We start from the raw sequence: 19,287 nt of genomic DNA, 5'->3' as shown, positions 1-19,287 counted from the left end.
GCCCATAATGGCATGAGGCTGGACTCGGTAACCTAGGAATTCCCTTCCAATCCCATGTCCCCCTAAGGTATTTATTCCCCCATTAACCAAGTCTTTAAATCAAGATCCAACATCTTCCTCAAATCTGCTTAACCAGGAATTATTGCCAGTGTCATGCAGGTCAACAAAATGATCATATTCTCTTCTGACCTTAAGTACTGACCTTAATGTCTTGCCCTCAAGCACTTAACGCCCTACCTTACACATTAGCTAAATAGTGATTCTAGAGGAGATGTCTTCACAGGCCTTTTCAATGCAGTTATCCGTACAGCATGTTTTTTTTCTCTTCACAATAAACTCTCTCAATACAGTAGAACTGGGCTCAGTCTTCCAAGGCCTAGTTTAGCACATGCCTGAGCATCCCTGCCTTGCATATGCAGCATTTGGGGTCGTTACTCTTGAGCTCACTGTGAAGCCTGCAGCATGGCCTACTTGTGCCCACCATCCTCTCACCTCTGGAAGAAGTGTGCAGAAAGCCCTTGTCCCCAGACAGCTGTCCAACTTCCTTCACCACAGTTCCAGTGACCAAACACATTTGCAAGTTCCCAACCTGCAACATCAGAGCCAAGAGGATCTTAGGGCCTTTCCAGAGCCAGCTGATGCATGTTGGGGTCTGTCTGGCATTTTCCTTGCCCTCGCTTCAAGTCTACAAAGTAGCACAGGAAAGCTGCCCATGAGGGACAGCCTATGCTACACTGTTCCAGTGGATCCCAAACTACAGGAAGGAGCTCCCCATTGGCCAATGGGAAGCCCTGTGGTGGTGTAAGGGTCACCACACGCCCTGCTTAGGCCCTGAGCTCTGCCTGCACATGGATGCTGCGCTCCAACAGGGCTCTTTATCACCCACATGCTAATGGTACAGTGGGGTCAGGGGGTGCTCTACAAACACCAGTAAGAGAGCGCCCACTCTGACCCACCTCCAAAGAAAAAAAAACAAGCTCATACCCCAGATGGTGAAGTAAGACCTGGTCTTGGACATTTTTGAAGAAACTACGGCAAGCATAAAGCAGGAGCAGAAGTAACAGCCGTTGGGCTCCAACCCTTACCTTCCTAGGGCCAAGAGGCTGTCGACTGAGAGGCTGGCTTGTTCCACAGCTCATGCGGTGCCAGCCCATAACACACTCAGGCATGCACACAAGCTTTCTTCGCACTTTTATCCAAACTACACATACATCACAGAGATCTGCGCCCACCCTGGAGCGTTCCTTACACATGGCTAAAAAACAAATGGGGCAGGGGAGAAGTCTCTCGAGCAGAGTTCATGCTGACAGGTCACTGTTATCAAATCTCTCTTGGTCGTACACCTCTGCCACCACCTTCCTTCCAGCAAACCAGCGCCCATTCAGGGCTTGAATGGCTTTGTGAGTCTCAGAGGCCATGGAGAACTCCACAAAGATCTTAACAATGATCTCAGCGTCCTCCTCCTCGCCCTGCTTCTCCTGATAGATGATGACCCTGTTCACAGCCCCAAATTTGCCACACTCTTCAGTCACTTCTCCCTCCAGGTCATCATCAATGTCCTTTGGATCCACCATGTTGCGCAGCACCATCACAGTTGACTGTAGGAAAGAGAGAGAAGACAGATTGAGCAGGGCTGCAAGACTTCTGAAACTAGATGAGCAAAGCTGCAGTAGCCCACAGCACCAGCAACACTTTCAACATCCCCAGGGTTCAACAGCCCTGCCTAACACCACTCCTAGGTTGCAATAGGCATGCCCAGGCCATGCTCACACCAGCTGCCAAGCTATGGTTCTCCCACAGGGTAATCCATCCCACCCACTCTGGCCAATGTTGCTAAGAGCCACTTGGCTTTGTGCCCAGAAAGTATGCCCAAAGCTGATTTTGGAGGATTTAACTCCACCTTGCTGGCATTATCTAGCTGGTTTCTCTCCTGCCTTCAGCAACATCAGCTTATATTGGCAATTATTCAAAATGTTAATTTAGACCTTACCAGCTAGTGTCTTTCACAGCCCTGGAGGCTTCTTGTCACATATGGTTTACAAGGATAACCATACCCCAACCCACCTGTTTCATACCCCTCTTCAGGTTTATCCCCTGCCCCACCCATCTGCAACAGGTGACTGCTACCCTTCACTACAATCCATGTCCCCCCCGCCCTTTGCCATGTGCTCCCCACTTCATCTCAGCCCAACAGAACAGCCTGAAGCCAGTAGCATGTTAGACTAGAGTGCCACTTCTACAGTCATTAATGTGTGGGGGTGCTACCACCTGGACCTCTAACTCTCACTACCTGAAATCCACTAAAGGGACCCAAGTCCCCAGCAAGATCAAACAAACAGAGAGCCAAGCCCTCTTGGGAGCCACGCAGGGAGATGTTTCTAACTGCCTAGCTCCTTTCTGGATTTCCCCAAGCTCCCATGAGGGACAAAATGAGCTTTCAGGTGAATTTGATTCTTCCATGGAAAATTAACGTGCATGTAGGAAGGATTTAGTTTCCAGGGAACTCTATCTGCAATCTTCACTGGAGCAATCAGGGTATCAACAACATTTTTCAAAGGAGAGTGTTCTTCAGACAGGTCTGGCAGTCCCTCATAGATTTCATAGACATTAGGGCTGGAAAGGACCTTGGAAGATCATTGAGTCCAGCCCCCTGCCCCAGGGGCAGGAAGTCAGCTGAGGTCATAGGATCCCAGCAAGATAAGCATCCAAAATTCTCTTGAAGGTGTTCAGTGTGGGTGCTTGAACCACCTCCGATTGCAGGCTATTCCAGACCTGGGGGACTCGGACAGTGAAGAAATTCTTCCTTATGTCCAGCCTAAGAGAGAGTCTTGCAGTAGTTTATGACCATTCAACCTTGTCATCCCTTGGGGCGCTCTGGTGAACAATCGTTCCCCCAGATCCTGGTGAGCACCCCGATAAACTTACAGGTGGCCATCAGATCACCCCTGAGCCTACGCTTTTCCAGGCTAAAGAGCCCCATAGCCATGTTGCTGTAAGGTCTGTTTTCCTGACCTCTGATCATGTGTGTGGCTCTTCTCTGCACCCTCTCAAGCTTCTCCACATCCTTTTTGAATTGTGGAGCCCAAAACTGGATGCAGTACTCCAGCTGCGGCCTCACCAAGGCCGAGTACAGGGGGAGAATGACGTCCCAGGATTTGCTTGAGAAGCATCTATAGATGCAAGGCAGTTTTGCTCGCTTTACTAGCTGCAGCACCACATTGTAGGCTCATATTCATCTTGTGGTCAATCATGACCCCCAAATCCCTTTATCTGTAGTGCTAGCCAGTGTAGCACTGCTGAGCCTATAAGCATGCTGCAGGTTTTCCTCCCAAGGTGGAGAACCTTGCATTTTTCAGTGTTAAACACCATCAGGTTCTTGTCCGCCCATTTGCTGAGCCTGTCAAGGTCAGCCTGGATCACCCTCCAGTCCTTGGGTATGGATGCTTTACCCCAGAGTTTGGTATTATCAGCAAACTTGGCCAGTCCGCTCCTGACTCCAATGTCCACATCATTAATGAAGATGTTGAACAGTATGGGTCCAAGGACAGAGCCTTGGAGGACCCCACTGGTCACGGGGCACCATGACTATTGACTTTCATCAACCACCACCCTCTGGGTCCGACCACAGAGCCAATTCCCCAGCAAGTGGATCGTGGTGGACCCAAGGCTGCAGTTGGCCAGTTTCGCCAAGAGGTGATCATGGGATACCAGATCAAAGGCTTTTTTGAAGTCAAGATATATGACATCAATCTCTTCTCCCTCGTCCAGGTGATAGGTCACCTGGTTGTAAAAAGAAATAAGATTGGTCAAGCAAGACCTACCCGCAACAAACCCGTGCTGGCTATCCCTCAGGATGCTTCTGTTGGCCGGTGCATTAAGAATGGCCTCTTTAATAAACTTTTCTAAGACCTTCCCCAAGACAGAGGTCAGGCTGATGGGCCTGTAGTTTGCTGGATCCACTTTTCTCCCTTTCTTGAAGATAGGCACCACATTGGCCTTCTTCCAATCTCATGAGACATGTGTGTCACAATTACCCCCATTTTGCTAAGAAGTAAACAGAGGAAGAAATTATGTGTTTGGCCCAAGATGACACATGCTCAATATTAGAGCTCAGGCTTGAGCCTGTCAGTTCAGTATCTGAGAAATGGCTGGGGGAGCCTCTGGCCTGCAATAAGCAGAAGGCCAGACAAGGCCACCTTACCAACCCCTTCTGGCCTTAAAACCCCCCCAGTGAATACTGAACAGCTGCATAACCTCTTCCATTCCTGCTATCCCCCCTGTAGGAATTACGTCTAATATTGAGTGAGTTACTCTGTGCTAAGTACTATGGTGAGTGGTATGGTGGGAGGATTCAAAATGATTAGGTAAGGATTATGTCCTTTTACCTGCTTCACCATGGCAACAATGAGGCATGAGGAGAGCTACAATGATGATGTCCCCCAACCCATCAGTGCTTCCCTTCGAACAGCTGCACAGCAGCACTCTGCTAAGAAGTCCTCACTTAGGCTTAGCAGTCTCCCAAAGGCAGAGAGGGAATGTCTGATGCCTGCATAAGGCAATGCACCTACCAGGGGGGACTTGCCATGCACATTCCAGCACTGCCCCCATGAAGTGCCACACGGATATGCCACTTGTGAACTTGTAGCACATCTCACTGCTCAGCTGAAAAGAACTAAGGCAGATCCAAGGCAGTGCTTGGCATGGCTTCCCTGCAAATCCAGGGCAGGCTAGGCAGACGGAGTCATGCTTACCTCCTGCTTGCGAAGCAGTTTCTGCATCACCATGTGGCGGGCACTGCTGCCCGATATGCTCATGTGCTCTTGTTCACTCAGCATCTCAGGCCTCTCTGACTCCTGGAAGACCTCCTCCTCCTCCTTCTCCTTCTTGACCTCCATCAGGCCCAGTGCTGGGGGACTTGCCAGGATAGGATTCACTACGCCCACCTGTGGAATGGTGACTGGAATGGGAGGCCGAGCGGGAGTCACACCTGCAGGGGAACACACAGACTGAAGCATGGAGGTGAGGGGAGTTTGCCCTGAGGACCAGCACTCAGCCCAGCTGGAAAGAAGCCAGCTAGCAGCAAACAGGCAGGTGAAATTAACAGACCAATCTGGTTACTCTGCACCAGGAACAAATGCAAAAGCTCAGACAGCAACTTGAGCCAGCACAAGGCAATGCTGCTACCACGTGCCATGGGCAGACTGGGTGTTTGTTTATCCAAAGGGTGGGCTGGTGCCAATCTTGCATGCAATAAACAATTTCCCTGATGTTTACACTCAAGTGTGCTGTGCACTCCTGCCCACCCCATAGCTCAGGTCCCCTACAACCCATATCATACACTCATGGACAGGCCTGCTAGGAGGAAACAGAGCTGCCTCACTGCCTTCATCAGCAAAACCAGCTGTGGGGCTTACTGCTGGGGCCGCTAGAGATGAGACAGAATAAAGAGCAGACGCACCTGTAATGACTCCTGGTGCTTGGGCAGCCATCACAGCCTGTGGCAGCGCACCCAAAGGCTGAGCGAGGGTCAGAGCTGGTGATACCAACCCAGGAGTTGCCAAAGAGCCAAGGACTGCAGCTCCTGCCACCGCCTCCTGCAAGAGAAAAGCCAGTGCATTAGTTCTGCTCTAGTCATGCCTGGGACATGCTCTGCTCAGGTCTAGCCCTCTTACATACCTAGCAACTTGCCAGATGTTTAGGTCATGGGGACAGGTGACCTGTAAAACCAGCTGCTGGCCAGAGTCCTAGGCTGTAGGGATCCTAGCATAACCATATAGACAGATGCAGGGGATTGTCCCAAACAGCTTTCCCACAAATTGCTGCCAGATACCCAGCCCAAGAAGAGAAAGTGCTCTCCCCAGGCCTTGTAACTCTCACCAGTGCTAACCAGTTGGCAGGCAGGGTACTGAAGGCCAACCATACCAAGAGATTCAGTACCCAATGCCCACAGGATGATCTTAGCAGGATGCAGCACATTCCCAGCAAGGTGCTTCCCCACTTTCTAACTAGCTCTTGGTCAGCCCATAGTAGGCACTAACCCAATCAAGCCATAGCGACACTAATGAGCCTCTGTGGGGCAACTCGTGCACTTTCCTAAATGCTCAGCATTCTAGACCCAAAGCTGGAGGATGAAGCACAGACAGCTCCTCACACTAACACAAACTCCCAAGATCTCCAGACCTAGATTTTAGTTTAGCATGGATATTGCTGTCACAGACAACCACAATAAACAGGCCCATTCATAAATTTCTCAAGCTCCTCAATACATCATTTTAAAACTAGTCAGGAGGACTAAGGGTAAAACAACCCCATTAATTCCTGAATTGCTATCCCTCTCATGATTAGAAGTCTTCCTGACTAAATCCATTTATGGCTAGTTGGCACATAGCAGTTTTGGAACAAAACTCTGTTAGCTGAAGGAGCTCTTGTTCTTCCCTGGTGTTTACCCCTCTGATGCTCTTATAGACAGTGGCCATTCCTCACCTCAGGCATCTGTCTGCCAGGCCAAACTCTTGCAATCCCTTGTAAAATAGGCTCTCTCCCTTCCCTGACCCTCCTCCTAGCCCTTCTCCATTCCTGGTCTCAAGCATGCATGACCACAACCACACAGAGTTCCAGATCAAGTCTTAGAGCTGTGGGTAACAATGCTAACATCTCTCTTGTAGAAGCACTTCCCCTCTTCTGTACCAAGACAGCATTTGTATCTTTCACCTTATACGCTATCTGTTACCCTCCTCTGTCATTTCCAACTAATGGGACCCCAACTTTACAGCAGAACAGTGACTGGCTCCCAAGAGCATGTCCTGGCATTCTGTACTTCTAAACTTCATCCTATTCTATTACTTAAGTCCTTGAGGTTGCCCAATTCTTCCTTTATGGCATTCCAATCCTACTCTGTACTAACAAGACCTCCGAGTTCTGCAACATCAGCAAATCACATCAGCACAATTCTATGACTGGCTAAATAATTAGGGAAAAAATATTAAGATGAGCATCAAAACCAATCTTTTAGAACTCCACTAGTAAGCTCCCTTCAGCATGATGGCTCCTTTAGTAAAATCCATTATCATTTCCCTTTAGCCATTAGCCAGTTCCTTGTCTTTCTAATAATCCAAATCTTCTCCATGTTAACTAATCATTTCCCACAGGTTTTTTTTTACGTATTGTGGAACATAAACTATCTGTTCTACTCGACTTGGAAGCAAAACTTGAAGAGTTTATCTTGAGCCTAGTCTCAGTGACAGAAGTAGAAGGAACCTCAAAAAGTCACCAGGTCAGTGCTCCATTGCACAGAGGAAAGATCTGCTGGGCACAGGCATTCCTGACATCCACACTGTAGCATTCTTTGCTGATCAGTCCCTTTTCCCATTCCTTGCAGATTGATGCTGCAGGGGTGTGCCCCCAAATACTGTTTCTCCCTCTGCCTCAATCTGCAACCCCTACTTCCTACCCACAGACTTACCTGCTGGGTGGGGAGGGGGGGGTGGTAGCAGCGGCACATGGTAGATCTCGGGTTGCTTTTAAGTGCCAAAGGTGACCTCCTACTTAAAAAGGCTGGAGACCCATATCCAAGACCTTAAACTTTTCAGTCCAGCTGACCTCGCTAGTTGGCTCTCTTGATGTCTCGGAGCCCCTACTGCTTTGAAATCAAAAAGCCTTTACAGACCCAATTTTGTACAAGTTTTTATTTAATGCCAAGAGGATCAGCTTGCAAACCCCTGATCTCAGGCTGGTTTCCTACAGCTCTCTTCCAGATGGTCTGCACAATTTACCAAAAACAAGTCTAAAATAGATGCATGGAACCAAGAAGAGGAGATGCTTAGGTGAAGAAATCTGTTAGTTTTCACACCTAAGAATAAATAACTTCTATTATTAGTAGCATTTGTTATCCAGTCCAAGTCCAGATTACCAAGGAGGCTGTGAAGTCATCCTGGGAGGATTATAAAAACTGGATAGGTTAGACAAACTTGTCAGGGATGATCTAGACAGACTTGATCCCGTCTCAGTGCAGGAGGCTGGCCTAGATGATTTGCAGCCTGTTCCAGGCATATATTTCTAGGATTCTAGGAAATTAAAGTCTCCTGTTGTAGCAATTCCCCATAATATTTCTCTTCTATTGCTATACTCCAAACCCACTCACAGGCGAGTGCAGATTCCTAGTACTGTCTCAGAAGAACCTCTTTTACAATCTTTCCCCAAGGTGACCTTGATACAAGGTGACCCATTTCATCCATCCTCTCATTTCAGTCTGAACGGGTTTACCAAGTCATGCCTGACCAACCTGACTGCCTTCTATCAGGGGGACGCACTGTGTGGATAGTGGGGACAGGACTGGATGAGATACAATCTTGACTTTAACAAGGCTTTTGACACTGGTCTCCCACAGCATTCTCATTAACACTCTCAGGAAATACAGACTACGTGAAAGTACTGTAAGTGGTTACATAACTGGTTGGATCATCATGCTCAACAAGTAGTCCTCAATGGCTCAATGTCTAGTTGGGAGGAAGTATCAAGTGGGATTCCCCAAGGGTCTGTTCTGGGTCCAGTATTAATATCTTCATTAATGCTTAGGACGATAATATAAAGTGCCTGCTTAGGAAATTTGCAGGTGACACCACGTTGGGTGGAGTTTCAGACACTCTGGATAGTAGGGTTGGGATCCAGAATGACCTAGACAGACTGGGAAAAACAACAACAAAAAACACACCTGCTATCAACCAGATGCAATTCAAGAAGGACAAGTGCACTGTCACGCACTTGGGGAAGAACTGCATGCAGAAATACAGACTGGAGAATGACTGGCGAGGTTGCAGTACTGCAGCGGGAGCTGGGGATACTGTGGGCCATAAGCTGAATGAGCCAACAGTGTGCTCTTTTTACAAAAAAAAAAAAAAAGTCAACAGCTTCAAGGGTTGTATTAACAGGAGTGTAACCTGTGAATCAAGGGAAGCAGTTCTTCTGCTCTGGTCAGCATCCATGAGGCCTCACTTGAGTACTGTGTCCACTTTTGGGCCCCATGTTTCAAGAGGGATGTGAACAAATTGGAAAGGGTCCAGCAGAGAGCAACAAATTATTAGAGGTCTAGGAAGCAAGCTTTTGAGGAAAGGCTGAAAGAGCCAGGATTAGCAGTCTGGGGAAGAAAAACCTGAAGGGATTTAATGAGTCTTCAAATACATGAAGGGTGATTATAGACAGGGTGGAAATAAGCTTTTCTCTATGACCACAGGTGACAGGACTATAAGCAATGGACTCAAGCTGCAACAGAAGAAATTTAGGTTGTAGATGAGGAGGAATTTTTCTGACTATAAGGGTGATCAAGCATTGGAACAGGTGATCCAGAGAAGCTGTAAAATCTCCATCCCTAGAACTTTTTAAGAGCATGAGGGACCGACCTTTGGTTGGGATGGATTAGTCTGGAATGCTGCTGCCTTGAGCAAGGGGTGGACTAGATGACTTTGTGAGGTCCCTTCCAACACTACTTTCTTATGATCCTAACACTGTCTTCATTTCTATCCTTCCTGAACAGCATATACCCCACAACACTTGTTCCAGTCAAGACTGCTCTTATAAGAATAAAAGAAACATGGTGTAATATATCCATCTTCACTTCCTGCACCAGCAGTTCTATTTCCTGCATTTTATTGTCCAGGATCTTTGCATTAGTGTACAAACACCTCTATTGTCAGGCCAGGCCTCTCTTGATCTGCTGTCTAGTACCATGTAAGCCAGTACAGCCTGCTCCATGGTTGGGCTGTCAGTGACTAAACCAGCACACCCCACCTGAGCTAGCCTGGGAGAGGAGAGTGTGTGGACACTCAGCAGGACTAAAAACAAGACCCATCAAAGGGTGGATGAGCTTCCTGGGAGCCAACAGCTATTCATACCTGGAGAGGAGATGGGCACCACCAGGTCACTTTCCCTGGAGAATCACCAGTAATGCAAAGCAATTCAACTAACCTCATGCAAAGTGGAGGAGAATTGTCACAGCATTTAAGGTCCCCCCCTAACAGTCACAGCGGCTTCAGGACTGACAAGCGACACAAACACTCAATTCTCTCTAACATCACCCCCTGCCTCCCCTCAGCTTAGGCAATACAGTTGGTGAAAAAACTGTACCTATCAGACCACTTATCCAATGGATAATTGTGCTTTTATTCACTTTGCTACCCATCCTTATACCATCTGCTGTTTCTTTAGCTTTTGCTATTATCTTTGCACGGTGGATTTTCCTCTTCCCGTGTACTTCAGTCAGGTGTGAAGACCACATCTATCCTCCCAACCTCCAACAATCTTCTTAGTTTATTTAAAGCATGTTGTATTTGCTATGCCAGCCTCAATAACAGTGTGCTAATTCCTCAGGTACAGAGGTAAATAGTCCCAGCCAGTTTCTGCATCTAAGACCCCAAGACCTGATCTGCCGCACAGGAGTTAACCATTAGCCTCCCTTCAAGTGGCAGGGCAAGTGCTGCCCACTAAGCTCAGACAGCCTGTACCCCATGGCTAGTAGGACAGCTGAACTCTTGTTAGTACACACACCTGCCCATTGCATTGCATCCTGCTGCTCTTCCCCTTACCTGAGCTGTGATCTTGGCTGTGGCAGCTGCCGCTGCCACAGCTGCTGCTGGCGGTAATCCTCCTGGTGTAGCAGGGGTCAGGAGAGGCATTGGAGGAGTGACTGCTTTGCCAACCCGTAGATACTGGCCACCCAGATCAAAGAGGTTCATGGATGAGACTGCATCTTGGGAAGACTGTGCCTTCTCATACTCTGCAATGACAAATCAGGACACTGGCAGAAGGCTCTTTCTGCTGGCTGGCTACTGCCACCCTCACAAATTCAGCCAATCCCTCCCTAGACAATCTGGGTTTACACACTGCGAACAGGAGGTTTAGAGCTCTGGCCTTCAGTGTCTCAACCATCATGCCCAATCTTCTGATTACACAAGGTCACTACAGCTATCCTACTTAAAAGGGAATGAATGTTGCTTACAGACAACGCCCCCAAGAAAACAGCATTTTAAACTCACTGCGCCCCTCTGCCAACCCTGGGAGGGGCCAGCAGGGGAGATTATGCTTAGGGGCAACCAACACGGGTTCATTAGAGGCAGGTCCTGAGACCAACCTGGTGGCCTTCTACGACAAGTTTACCAAATCCTTAGACGCAGGTGTACCAGTGGATGTAGTATTTCTGGACTTTAAGAAGGCCTTCAACACTGTCTCTCACTCCATATTCATTAAAAAACTAGAGGACTGTGGCATCGATGCCTATACAGTCAAATGGGTCACTAACTGGCTGGAGGGTTGCACCCAGAGAGTGGTGGTGGACGGATAATTTTCGACCTGGAGGGATGTGGGCAGTGGGGTCCCCCAGGGCTTGGTCTTCAGGCCTGCACTGTTCAACATCTTCATCAGCAACTTGGATGAAGGGGTGAAAAGCATCTTGTTCAAATTCACAGTTGACACTAAGATGTGGGGAGAAGTGGGCATGCTAGAAGGGAGGAATAGCCTGCAATTGGACCTAGATGGGTTACAGGGGTGGGCAAATGAGAACAGAATGGGATTCAACACAGACAAGTGCAAGGTGCTGCACCTGGGGAGGAAGAACCAGCAGCATACCTACAGGTTGGGGTACTCCCTTCTTGTCAGGGCAGAAAAGGATCTTGGAGTCATCACTGATGCCAAGATGAACATGGGCCGGCAGTGTGGGGACGTGGTCAGGAAGGCCAACAGCACCCTGTCATGCATCCACAGATGCATCTCGAGCAGGTCCAAGGAGGTGACCTTCCCCCCCTCTATGCGGCACTGGTCAGGCCGCAGCTGGAATACTGTGTCCAGTTCTGGGTGCCGCACTTCAGGAGGGATGTGGACAACATGGAGAGGGTCCAGAGGAGGGCCACCTGCATGATCAGGGGCAGCAGGGCAGGCCCTACGAGGAAAAGTGACAGGACCGGAACCTGTTCCACAAGAGAAGGCTGAGGGGGGGGATCTAGTGGCCATTTACAAGCTAGTCAGGGGGACCAGCAGGCATTGGGGGAGTCCCTGTTCCCCCGAGGACTACCAGGAGTGACTAGAAATAATGGTCACAAGCTGGCACAGGGTAGATTCAGACTAGACATCAGGAGGCACGACTTCACAGTCAGGGCAGCTAGGATCTGGAACTGACTTTCAAGAGAGGTGGCGCTGGCTCCTACCCTGGGGGTCTTTAAGAGGAGGCTAGATGAACACCCTGTCGGGGTCGTTTGACCCCAGTCCTTTTTCGTGCCATGGCAGGGGGGTGGACTAGCTGATCTACTTAGGTCCCTTCCGACCCTACCAACTATGAAACATGCCCAGAAGAGGCACTGTGTTAGTTTGACCTGGCTCACCCGATGTCTGTAGATACCAAGTGCTTCAGCAGGTCTTTTTTGGTGTTTTTATCTAACAGGCAATTGAATCAGCTTTAGATAAAAGTGCCAAAAAGCCCTGCTGAATGACACGACCTATACAGGTGCTTCAGAGCCAGGTCGAACTAACATGGTGCTTCTTCCAGTAAACCACAGGTTGGGGGGGTTTTTTGGGCTTTTTTCACATCTGTCAACAGCCTAACAGACCCATCACACTAGACACTAGCTGAGCAGCACAACATCCATCTGTCAGCCAAGGGCAAAGAGCAGCCTTCTAAGTCCAGGCCATGAGCCACCTCCAAATTCCTTTCTATCCCATACCTAAAGCAGTTCTGACAATCGAGTGCACACCACTCAAATTCCAACAGGACACCCAACCCCACCCCATGCATGAGAACAGCCAATTTACCAATGAAGCCGTAGCCTTTGTGCTTCCCTGTCGTGGGATCCCTGGCTAGTGTGCAGGATTTAATCTTCCCAAAGGCCTCAAACACACTCTTGATATCGTCATCCGAAAGGTCCTGGTGAACCGATGCCACGTAGATACGGTTGAAAGCTCGTGCCTCCTCTGCTAGCTGGTCTATGATTGGTTGTGCCTGCCCAATATTGCTAGGTCTTCCAACCTGCAGAAAATAAACAAGAAGCCCTGTGAATACTTGGCGGGGCAGCATCAGGAATCTTCCTGGACATCAAGGGGAGTACTGATACATGAGAACCTGAACCTCTGTTCAAATCATGGAACCTCTTTCACAACACTGCAGCTAGCAAGAGGCACAATTCACCGTCTACTAGGTACGAACAATTCTGCAACACAGAGCCTCCATACCATTCTCTGGAGCCCTCCAAAACCCCTACCAAAGCTGGCACTAAACTATCAGAGATGGCTGCTGGCCTGCCAGAGACACTGCAAACAGAACTCCAACACCTTCCATCTCTATCTGCAATCGCTTACTCACTGACTGTGAACACAGAGTTCAATTCCCTTGTTCTTTTTGGATTGTATTAAATATTCCCCTTTCTTCTAGCATGGGACAAGTTAACGTAGCCTCTGTGCCCCTCACTGCTCACATACAGACATGTTCTATACACAACCTCGGTCAGCAGATTCTTCCCTTCCTTCCCTTCAGGTCTACACTACTGCCAACAGGCAGGATAAAGTGCTGCAAGGCTCTCCACCTTGCTCACAAAGGGCTTCTATTCAATGAATGGTAGGAGAGCAGAGGCTGATACCACTGCCCTAGATTATAATTGACACTCTATGGGTGCCTTCCCCAGAGGCAGGAAACAAGAACCACAGAGTTCCAGTGGAGGAACCAGGTGGACTGCTGAAGACATCTATGCTCACAGCAGAAAATTCAAAGGTTTCAGAAGTTAGAGGCCTGGCTCCTTTGGACACTGGAAAAGTCCCATCCCATTAAAACAAGCATCAGTGGATGACAAGACTCGCCCCTCTTGTAATGTAAGCTCTCGTCACTCACCTTTATGTTTCTTCCCCCAAGCATGACAGAATTCATCTGTTCCAAGGCCAGCTGCGCAGCTTCAGGCACCTCGTATTCCACAAAAGCAAAGCCCTAAGAGAAAGGGAAAATGTTATTAAATTGTACCCACTGCAGCTGGTCACACAGCCCTGATATCAACTACTGTAGCCAGGAAATCCACTCTCAGGGCTTTCCCAAGAGCACACTAAAGCAAAGGAGAGGGTAAACACTAAAAAGCTCTGGAGAGACCCCTGGCATTCCGCTAACAAACTGTACAGTGCCATCTGGGTCACTGCTGCAACTTATAGCAAGATTACAAGCCTGAGTAGAGCAGCGGCTGATTGACTCAGTCCCACAAGGAGATCTTGCTAAAGTAACTTGTTCTTCACTGCAGAAACAAAGGCTACCCTCTTCCTGAGGTAAACACAACAAGCATGGACAAAGAAAGGAAAACCAGCACCAGGGACTCTCCCACCAACCTTGTGTTTCATTGTAACAGAGTCCCAGGACATGTCAATGCTCTTGATAGGTCCAAACGGCGCAAAGGCCTGGCGAATGGTGTCCTCTCCCAGTTCGTAGTATATGGAGCCCACATACACACGACACATGATGGCCAGGGCTCGCTGCCTCTGAGCTGCCATCTGTATTGGAAAGAAGAACTGGCTGGTTAGGTCAAAGGGTGGCCCTGGATGTCAGGACAGCTCTCTCCCCTGCCCCACCCTCCCCAGGAGCTGTGACACAACAGCAGGCAGCTCCCCACTGGCTGCAGCACAGCCTGGCACACATGTAGTGATTGAGAAACGATTTCCTGCTCAGTGCTCAGACTGCTGGGGAGTGGAGCAGCAGTAAGGCTCACTCCCAGGGGCACAGTCAAATCTCTGATAGGGTCTGCCACCTCAGCAGGCCTAACTCAACCCATGGCTCATAGGGTCCAACCCACCCTGACGAGATTACATCCTGGCAACACCTGCAGGAGGAGGAAATGCCTTGATTCTAAAACAGCCTCCCACTCCAGGCAGCAAGGGACTGAACACTAGGTGCTATCCGCAATCCCTCCCCTCCCCAGGGGCAGCAAGAGATCCAGTCCTGGGCACCACCTGCTCTCATTTCCCTCCCCCTGGGCAGCAAGGGTCTGGGCACCACTCCCTCCCACCCTGGGCAGCTCCAGACACCGCCACCTCCTGTCCCCTTTCCCCAGGCAGGGAAAATTCCAATAGCAAGCACCACATCTGCACAGTTCAAAAAAAAAAATCAAAGCAAAATCCAGTGATTAAATAAAACTGCTGTCCTAGTTAAGTGTGTGGTGCTGGTAGCTGGAGTTTCCCATTGTTACTGGCACACACAGGGGTGCAGCCCCCACAAACTCAGTCCTTGTCTGTCTCAGTGCAGAGAAAGCCTCTGTGCTAGTTTTTCTGAATCTGCCTGAAAATCTGTTTGCAAGAACCCAGAAGTTCCTATGTGGGCATCTCTAAAGGCAGCTTCCTCCAATTCATTCCCACCCACACTACTGTTCTAAGGCCGCTGTTACAGATGAAGCGTCCCCCTAGGAAGGTCCTGTCTACTAAGATCATAGATTTGGTTGAGCAGTGTGCGTCGGGACCAAGGCAGAAAGGAAATCTCTGCAGAGGCAGCTCCCTATGATGAGCAATAGTGTATGATGGCACTGGAGACTTGAACAGGGCTTCATCCTTACTCTGCATGGAACAGCTGGAACAAATGTAGGGGTAAGAACTGCTACAAAGGACAAAAGCAGCATTAAGCTCAATGCCTCCCTCCCTCACAGTTCTGCAGGGGCCTGCACCAAAGTGGGGAGGTCAGAAGTCAGGCCCCTCTCAGGAAGAAGGGTTTCTGTTCCATGCCTGGCCTGGGTGGAATACTCCATGGTAAGCGTGAGCACAATGAGCTCAGACTTCTGTGTCCTCTCTAGGGATGCCACAACTCAAATGGTAGCAGAGGGAGCTGCCAGAGGGTCTCTCATGCAACAGGGTCACAAGAGACAGTAGGTCTGCAGCAGATCAAAAACCCACCCTACAACAGGCATAATGCTGAAATGCATGTCAGCCTGTCACTGTGACTAGGGATGAAGCGGTCTGCAACTGTAAAAGCAACCCAAGCTTGATTCCTAGCACTCCAGGGGACAGAGCCACTGTCTTCAACCCAGGTTCTCACACCCACACTGCTGGACTTCCAGATACCAGACTAATACTGAACCTGGAGTGATTAAAGGAAACAGGTTCATTTCACCTCTAAATAGGGATTGTGTATTTTATAGTTTTAAATCAATAGTTTTACAATACCTGCAGCATGCTATGAGCCAGGTAGAACTATGGCACATGTGTGCTGTAGGCCAGCTAAGTAGATTTCTCTAGTGTGCTGTCTCCCCAGCAACCCTCCACCTCTCTGAGCCTTGGTGCTTAAAAACCAGAACCACCTAGACCCTCACTCCCTCCATATGGAAGTTTAACACCATTCTTTTGGTAAAGCCTACCTGCTCCCCCATGCCTCCAGCTATCTAGCTCACCCATGGAGCCACTGCCTTTGCAGTGCTTTGTACCCCATTTTCCCTAACCAAGTTATCTCTGCTGAGACAGTGCAGCCTATATACTGAGGCCCTTGCCCCAGGCAGAGGGATTGAAAGGCATGTGCATGAAAGAAGGCATTCCCTTCTCCTGTAATTACTTGTGCGATAGAGACAAGGTTGATAACATTAGTCCTCCCATGGCAGCCAACCTCAGTGGGAAATCTACATTCTCACCATTCTGCAGGCTAGCAGCGGGAGCAGAAACAAAAGAGCTGAACTCCCATGTTACAGATCTGGGGCACAAAGCTAAGGATGAGCTGGACCATGGCTGCAACAGGCACATGCATTTTATTAGAAGGGACCAGCAGCACTGAGTTAAACTAAAGGCAGCAGGAACAGAGCACAGGATTAGGGGCCAGGGACTCCTCAATACAAAACCTGGCTGATCCACAGACTGCTATTTGCAACCCTGGGCCAGTCCCTTGGCTGTTCTGCTTCCCCAGCTGTAAGGTGAGATTAAGGTATCTTCCCTTCCCCCAGGGTGGGCAGTCTATCTGTCTGTGTAGTGTTGTTAATTAAATACTGAAGAGGGTTATTAAGGCTGCTCAAAATGAAGGTGCAAATGAAACATCATGGCTATCCTCTGCAATTTCAATACAACGGAGCAGAGAAAGCGTGCCCATCTTGGTCCAAAGCAATAAGAGGAACCCTCCAGCATAACATTCCATTTATGGAGCTCCATGGACACAGAGCTTGGAGCAGGGCTCAGGGCACATTTCCCTCAAGTAGGAGCTAGGAGCTCTTTCGAGCAGAGAAGATGAGGTCTTATATGGAGGATGTACTTGCTGTTCACACTCCTGACAAGACTCAACACAAAACTGCAGGAAAAAGGAATCTGAACTGCACAGAGCTTGTAACACTCTGCAATGGCTAATTCACAGCAAGGACTTGATTCCTAGGCTCTCTGCTCCTCCCACAATAGTAACTGGCTCTTTGTAGGAGGGAGACATTTTTTAGGAAAGTTTTTACAATACTAAGCCCATGATTAACCTCCAGAGCCCTATTAACAAAACATTTCCTACTGTCAGTGCATGCTTTTCATCTATGCTATTCATCTGTGCACGACACAGGCTGCAAAATACAATCAAGTAGAGGATGTGATGTGGGAGTTGATGCCATCAAATAAGTGTCTAAGTTAACTGCTAGAGGGTTCTTGGGCACCAGAGCTCAGGAACTGGCTGTACTGATTTCAGGCAGATATGTTTCATCCTATTCCACTCAAGCTTGCTTTTCCCCATTAAAAAAAAACAAAACAAAAAACTTATCTTTGGCTGTCCAGCTGGCATGCTACCTACCGTGGCAGTGTTAAAGGAGGGAGGGAAGCCAGGTGGTTTTAGTTTTAATGCTTCTTTCACTTTGGAGCACTGGCCTCCAGGTTGCATTTTACACCAACCAGAAATATTGCATTCCAGCCAGACAGGAAAACATTTACAGGTGACCCTTTGCATGAGGAGTGCACAGTATACAATGGCCAGTATCCCATGCGTCTCAGGTGGGAGGGGAAGGATAACTCCATGTTTTAAACTCTTTGTGATGGCAGATTAGAAACTCCCAGCACCAGGGACCTGCACTGCTTGTCTGGGTAATTCTGCTGTTCTTCCCTCTTCACCCTGCAAGTCCTTTACTTGAAGACATACATACCCCACCCCAACATAGAAAAGCGCACCTCATGACAGAAGTCTCATATCTGGTCTAAAAACTTGCTTGGCAAGCCTGTAGTGCCCCCATCCTCCCCAGCACCTTAGCTGCCAGGTCTCTGGTGGTGTGTGCTGTTTTTAACAAATTGCCCATTTGCAAGTTACCTTGGCAGTTACTTTTGGGTCAGGACCTCAGAACTGTAGCATCCCTAGAAATGCAGCTCCCACAATTTCACAGGTGTTCAGAAATGCTCGAAATCTAAGGCTCTTTGCCAACTGACTCCGGAGCCCCGGCTGCCAGCGTCACAGCAGACTGCACCCAGCCCAGGGTCTTCCTTTGGGGAGTTTACACTTTGTCTCTGTTTGCTGTGCTTGTCCATAACAGGTGGGTATGTGGGAGGGCTGTGCTGGGCTGAGGTAAGAGCATTGTATTACCACTAAATACTTCCCCACTCTAGGCCCTGACTAAGACAAAGTGCCCAAGAAGAAGTGAATATGTCTATTGACCGATTGTAAAGGTGAGAGAGGATCTCCAAAGCCCATTGTCACTGCTGCCATCTGAAAGACAGTAAAGACAGAGTTCAGTCTGTTGGAGCTGAGCATACTATGGCTGTTTGTAAAAACTCAAGCAGAGAGCGACGGCACAGGGAACCTGTGAGAGAGGCCTCTCCTTCCTTGCCCCTCACTGCCTGGTCCCAAGGACTGTCCAGCGCTGGGACCCTGCAGATTCCAGTCCCAACTCTGGGTGGAGGTGTGCTGCTGCCACTGCCTCAGGTAGCAGGGTCTTCTCCCAGGGGGGCTCAAGGCAATAGTAACCTCTGTAACCACTGTCATTGATTCACCCCCAGCAATTACTGGGAGCCCCTCAACTGGAACAGCTGCCCAGAAACACACAAAGCCCAGAAAGGCCAGAGCTGCCTAATGTGGCTGGTACATCTCACTCCCACATTGTTTAAATATACCCAACACCCCCAGTCATTATGCTGGGCTTCTTATCCTTGAGCAGGAGGCAGTGAGATGTGGTTAAACCTCAGAAGGAAGGGAGGTTTAGACAACAGTTGAGGGGCGTCTCCTGAGACACAGACATTCGCAGGTCTAACCAACTGGAATTTTGAGCAAATTCCCCAGAGTTCATGGCAGGAATCTATGGGGTGACACTGCCAGGAATACGAGACAGAGGCACCCTCTGGCAGGGAAAGGATGGTGAG

The 19,287-nt window shown here is 49.0% G+C and overlaps 1 protein-coding gene across 2 annotated transcripts in view; it reads right to left on the bottom strand.

Moving 5' to 3' along the window:
* Positions 1 to 1,178: 1,178 nt before the first annotated feature.
* PUF60 (poly(U) binding splicing factor 60) overlaps positions 1,179 to 19,287 on the bottom strand; it is a 60,172-nt gene continuing 42,063 nt past the window's right edge. Inside the window, exons 4-11 of one of the 2 annotated variants that reach the window (XM_090040977.1) lie at positions 18,587 to 18,637; positions 14,341 to 14,502; positions 13,862 to 13,954; positions 12,793 to 13,006; positions 10,578 to 10,768; positions 5,459 to 5,594; positions 4,752 to 4,987; positions 1,179 to 1,598 (exon numbers count right to left, since the gene is read on the bottom strand). In XM_090040977.1, the coding sequence (XP_089897103.1) occupies positions 1,299 to 1,598; positions 4,752 to 4,987; positions 5,459 to 5,594; positions 10,578 to 10,768; positions 12,793 to 13,006; positions 13,862 to 13,954; positions 14,341 to 14,502; positions 18,587 to 18,637 (1,383 nt within the window). In that variant the 3' untranslated portion in view covers positions 1,179 to 1,298. The remainder of the gene's footprint in view (positions 1,599 to 4,751; positions 4,988 to 5,458; positions 5,595 to 10,577; positions 10,769 to 12,792; positions 13,007 to 13,861; positions 13,955 to 14,340; positions 14,503 to 18,586; positions 18,638 to 19,287) is intronic. The other variant, XM_090040978.1, reaches the window with a different exon arrangement.

This window comes from Crocodylus siamensis, chromosome 3, assembly GCF_052110815.1.
Source record: "Crocodylus siamensis isolate JL-2025a chromosome 3, ASM5211081v1, whole genome shotgun sequence".
Taxonomy (NCBI): Eukaryota; Metazoa; Chordata; order Crocodylia; family Crocodylidae; genus Crocodylus; species Crocodylus siamensis.
Note: the sequence above shows the minus strand (reverse complement) of the source record. Positions and strands in the feature narration are given on the sequence as shown.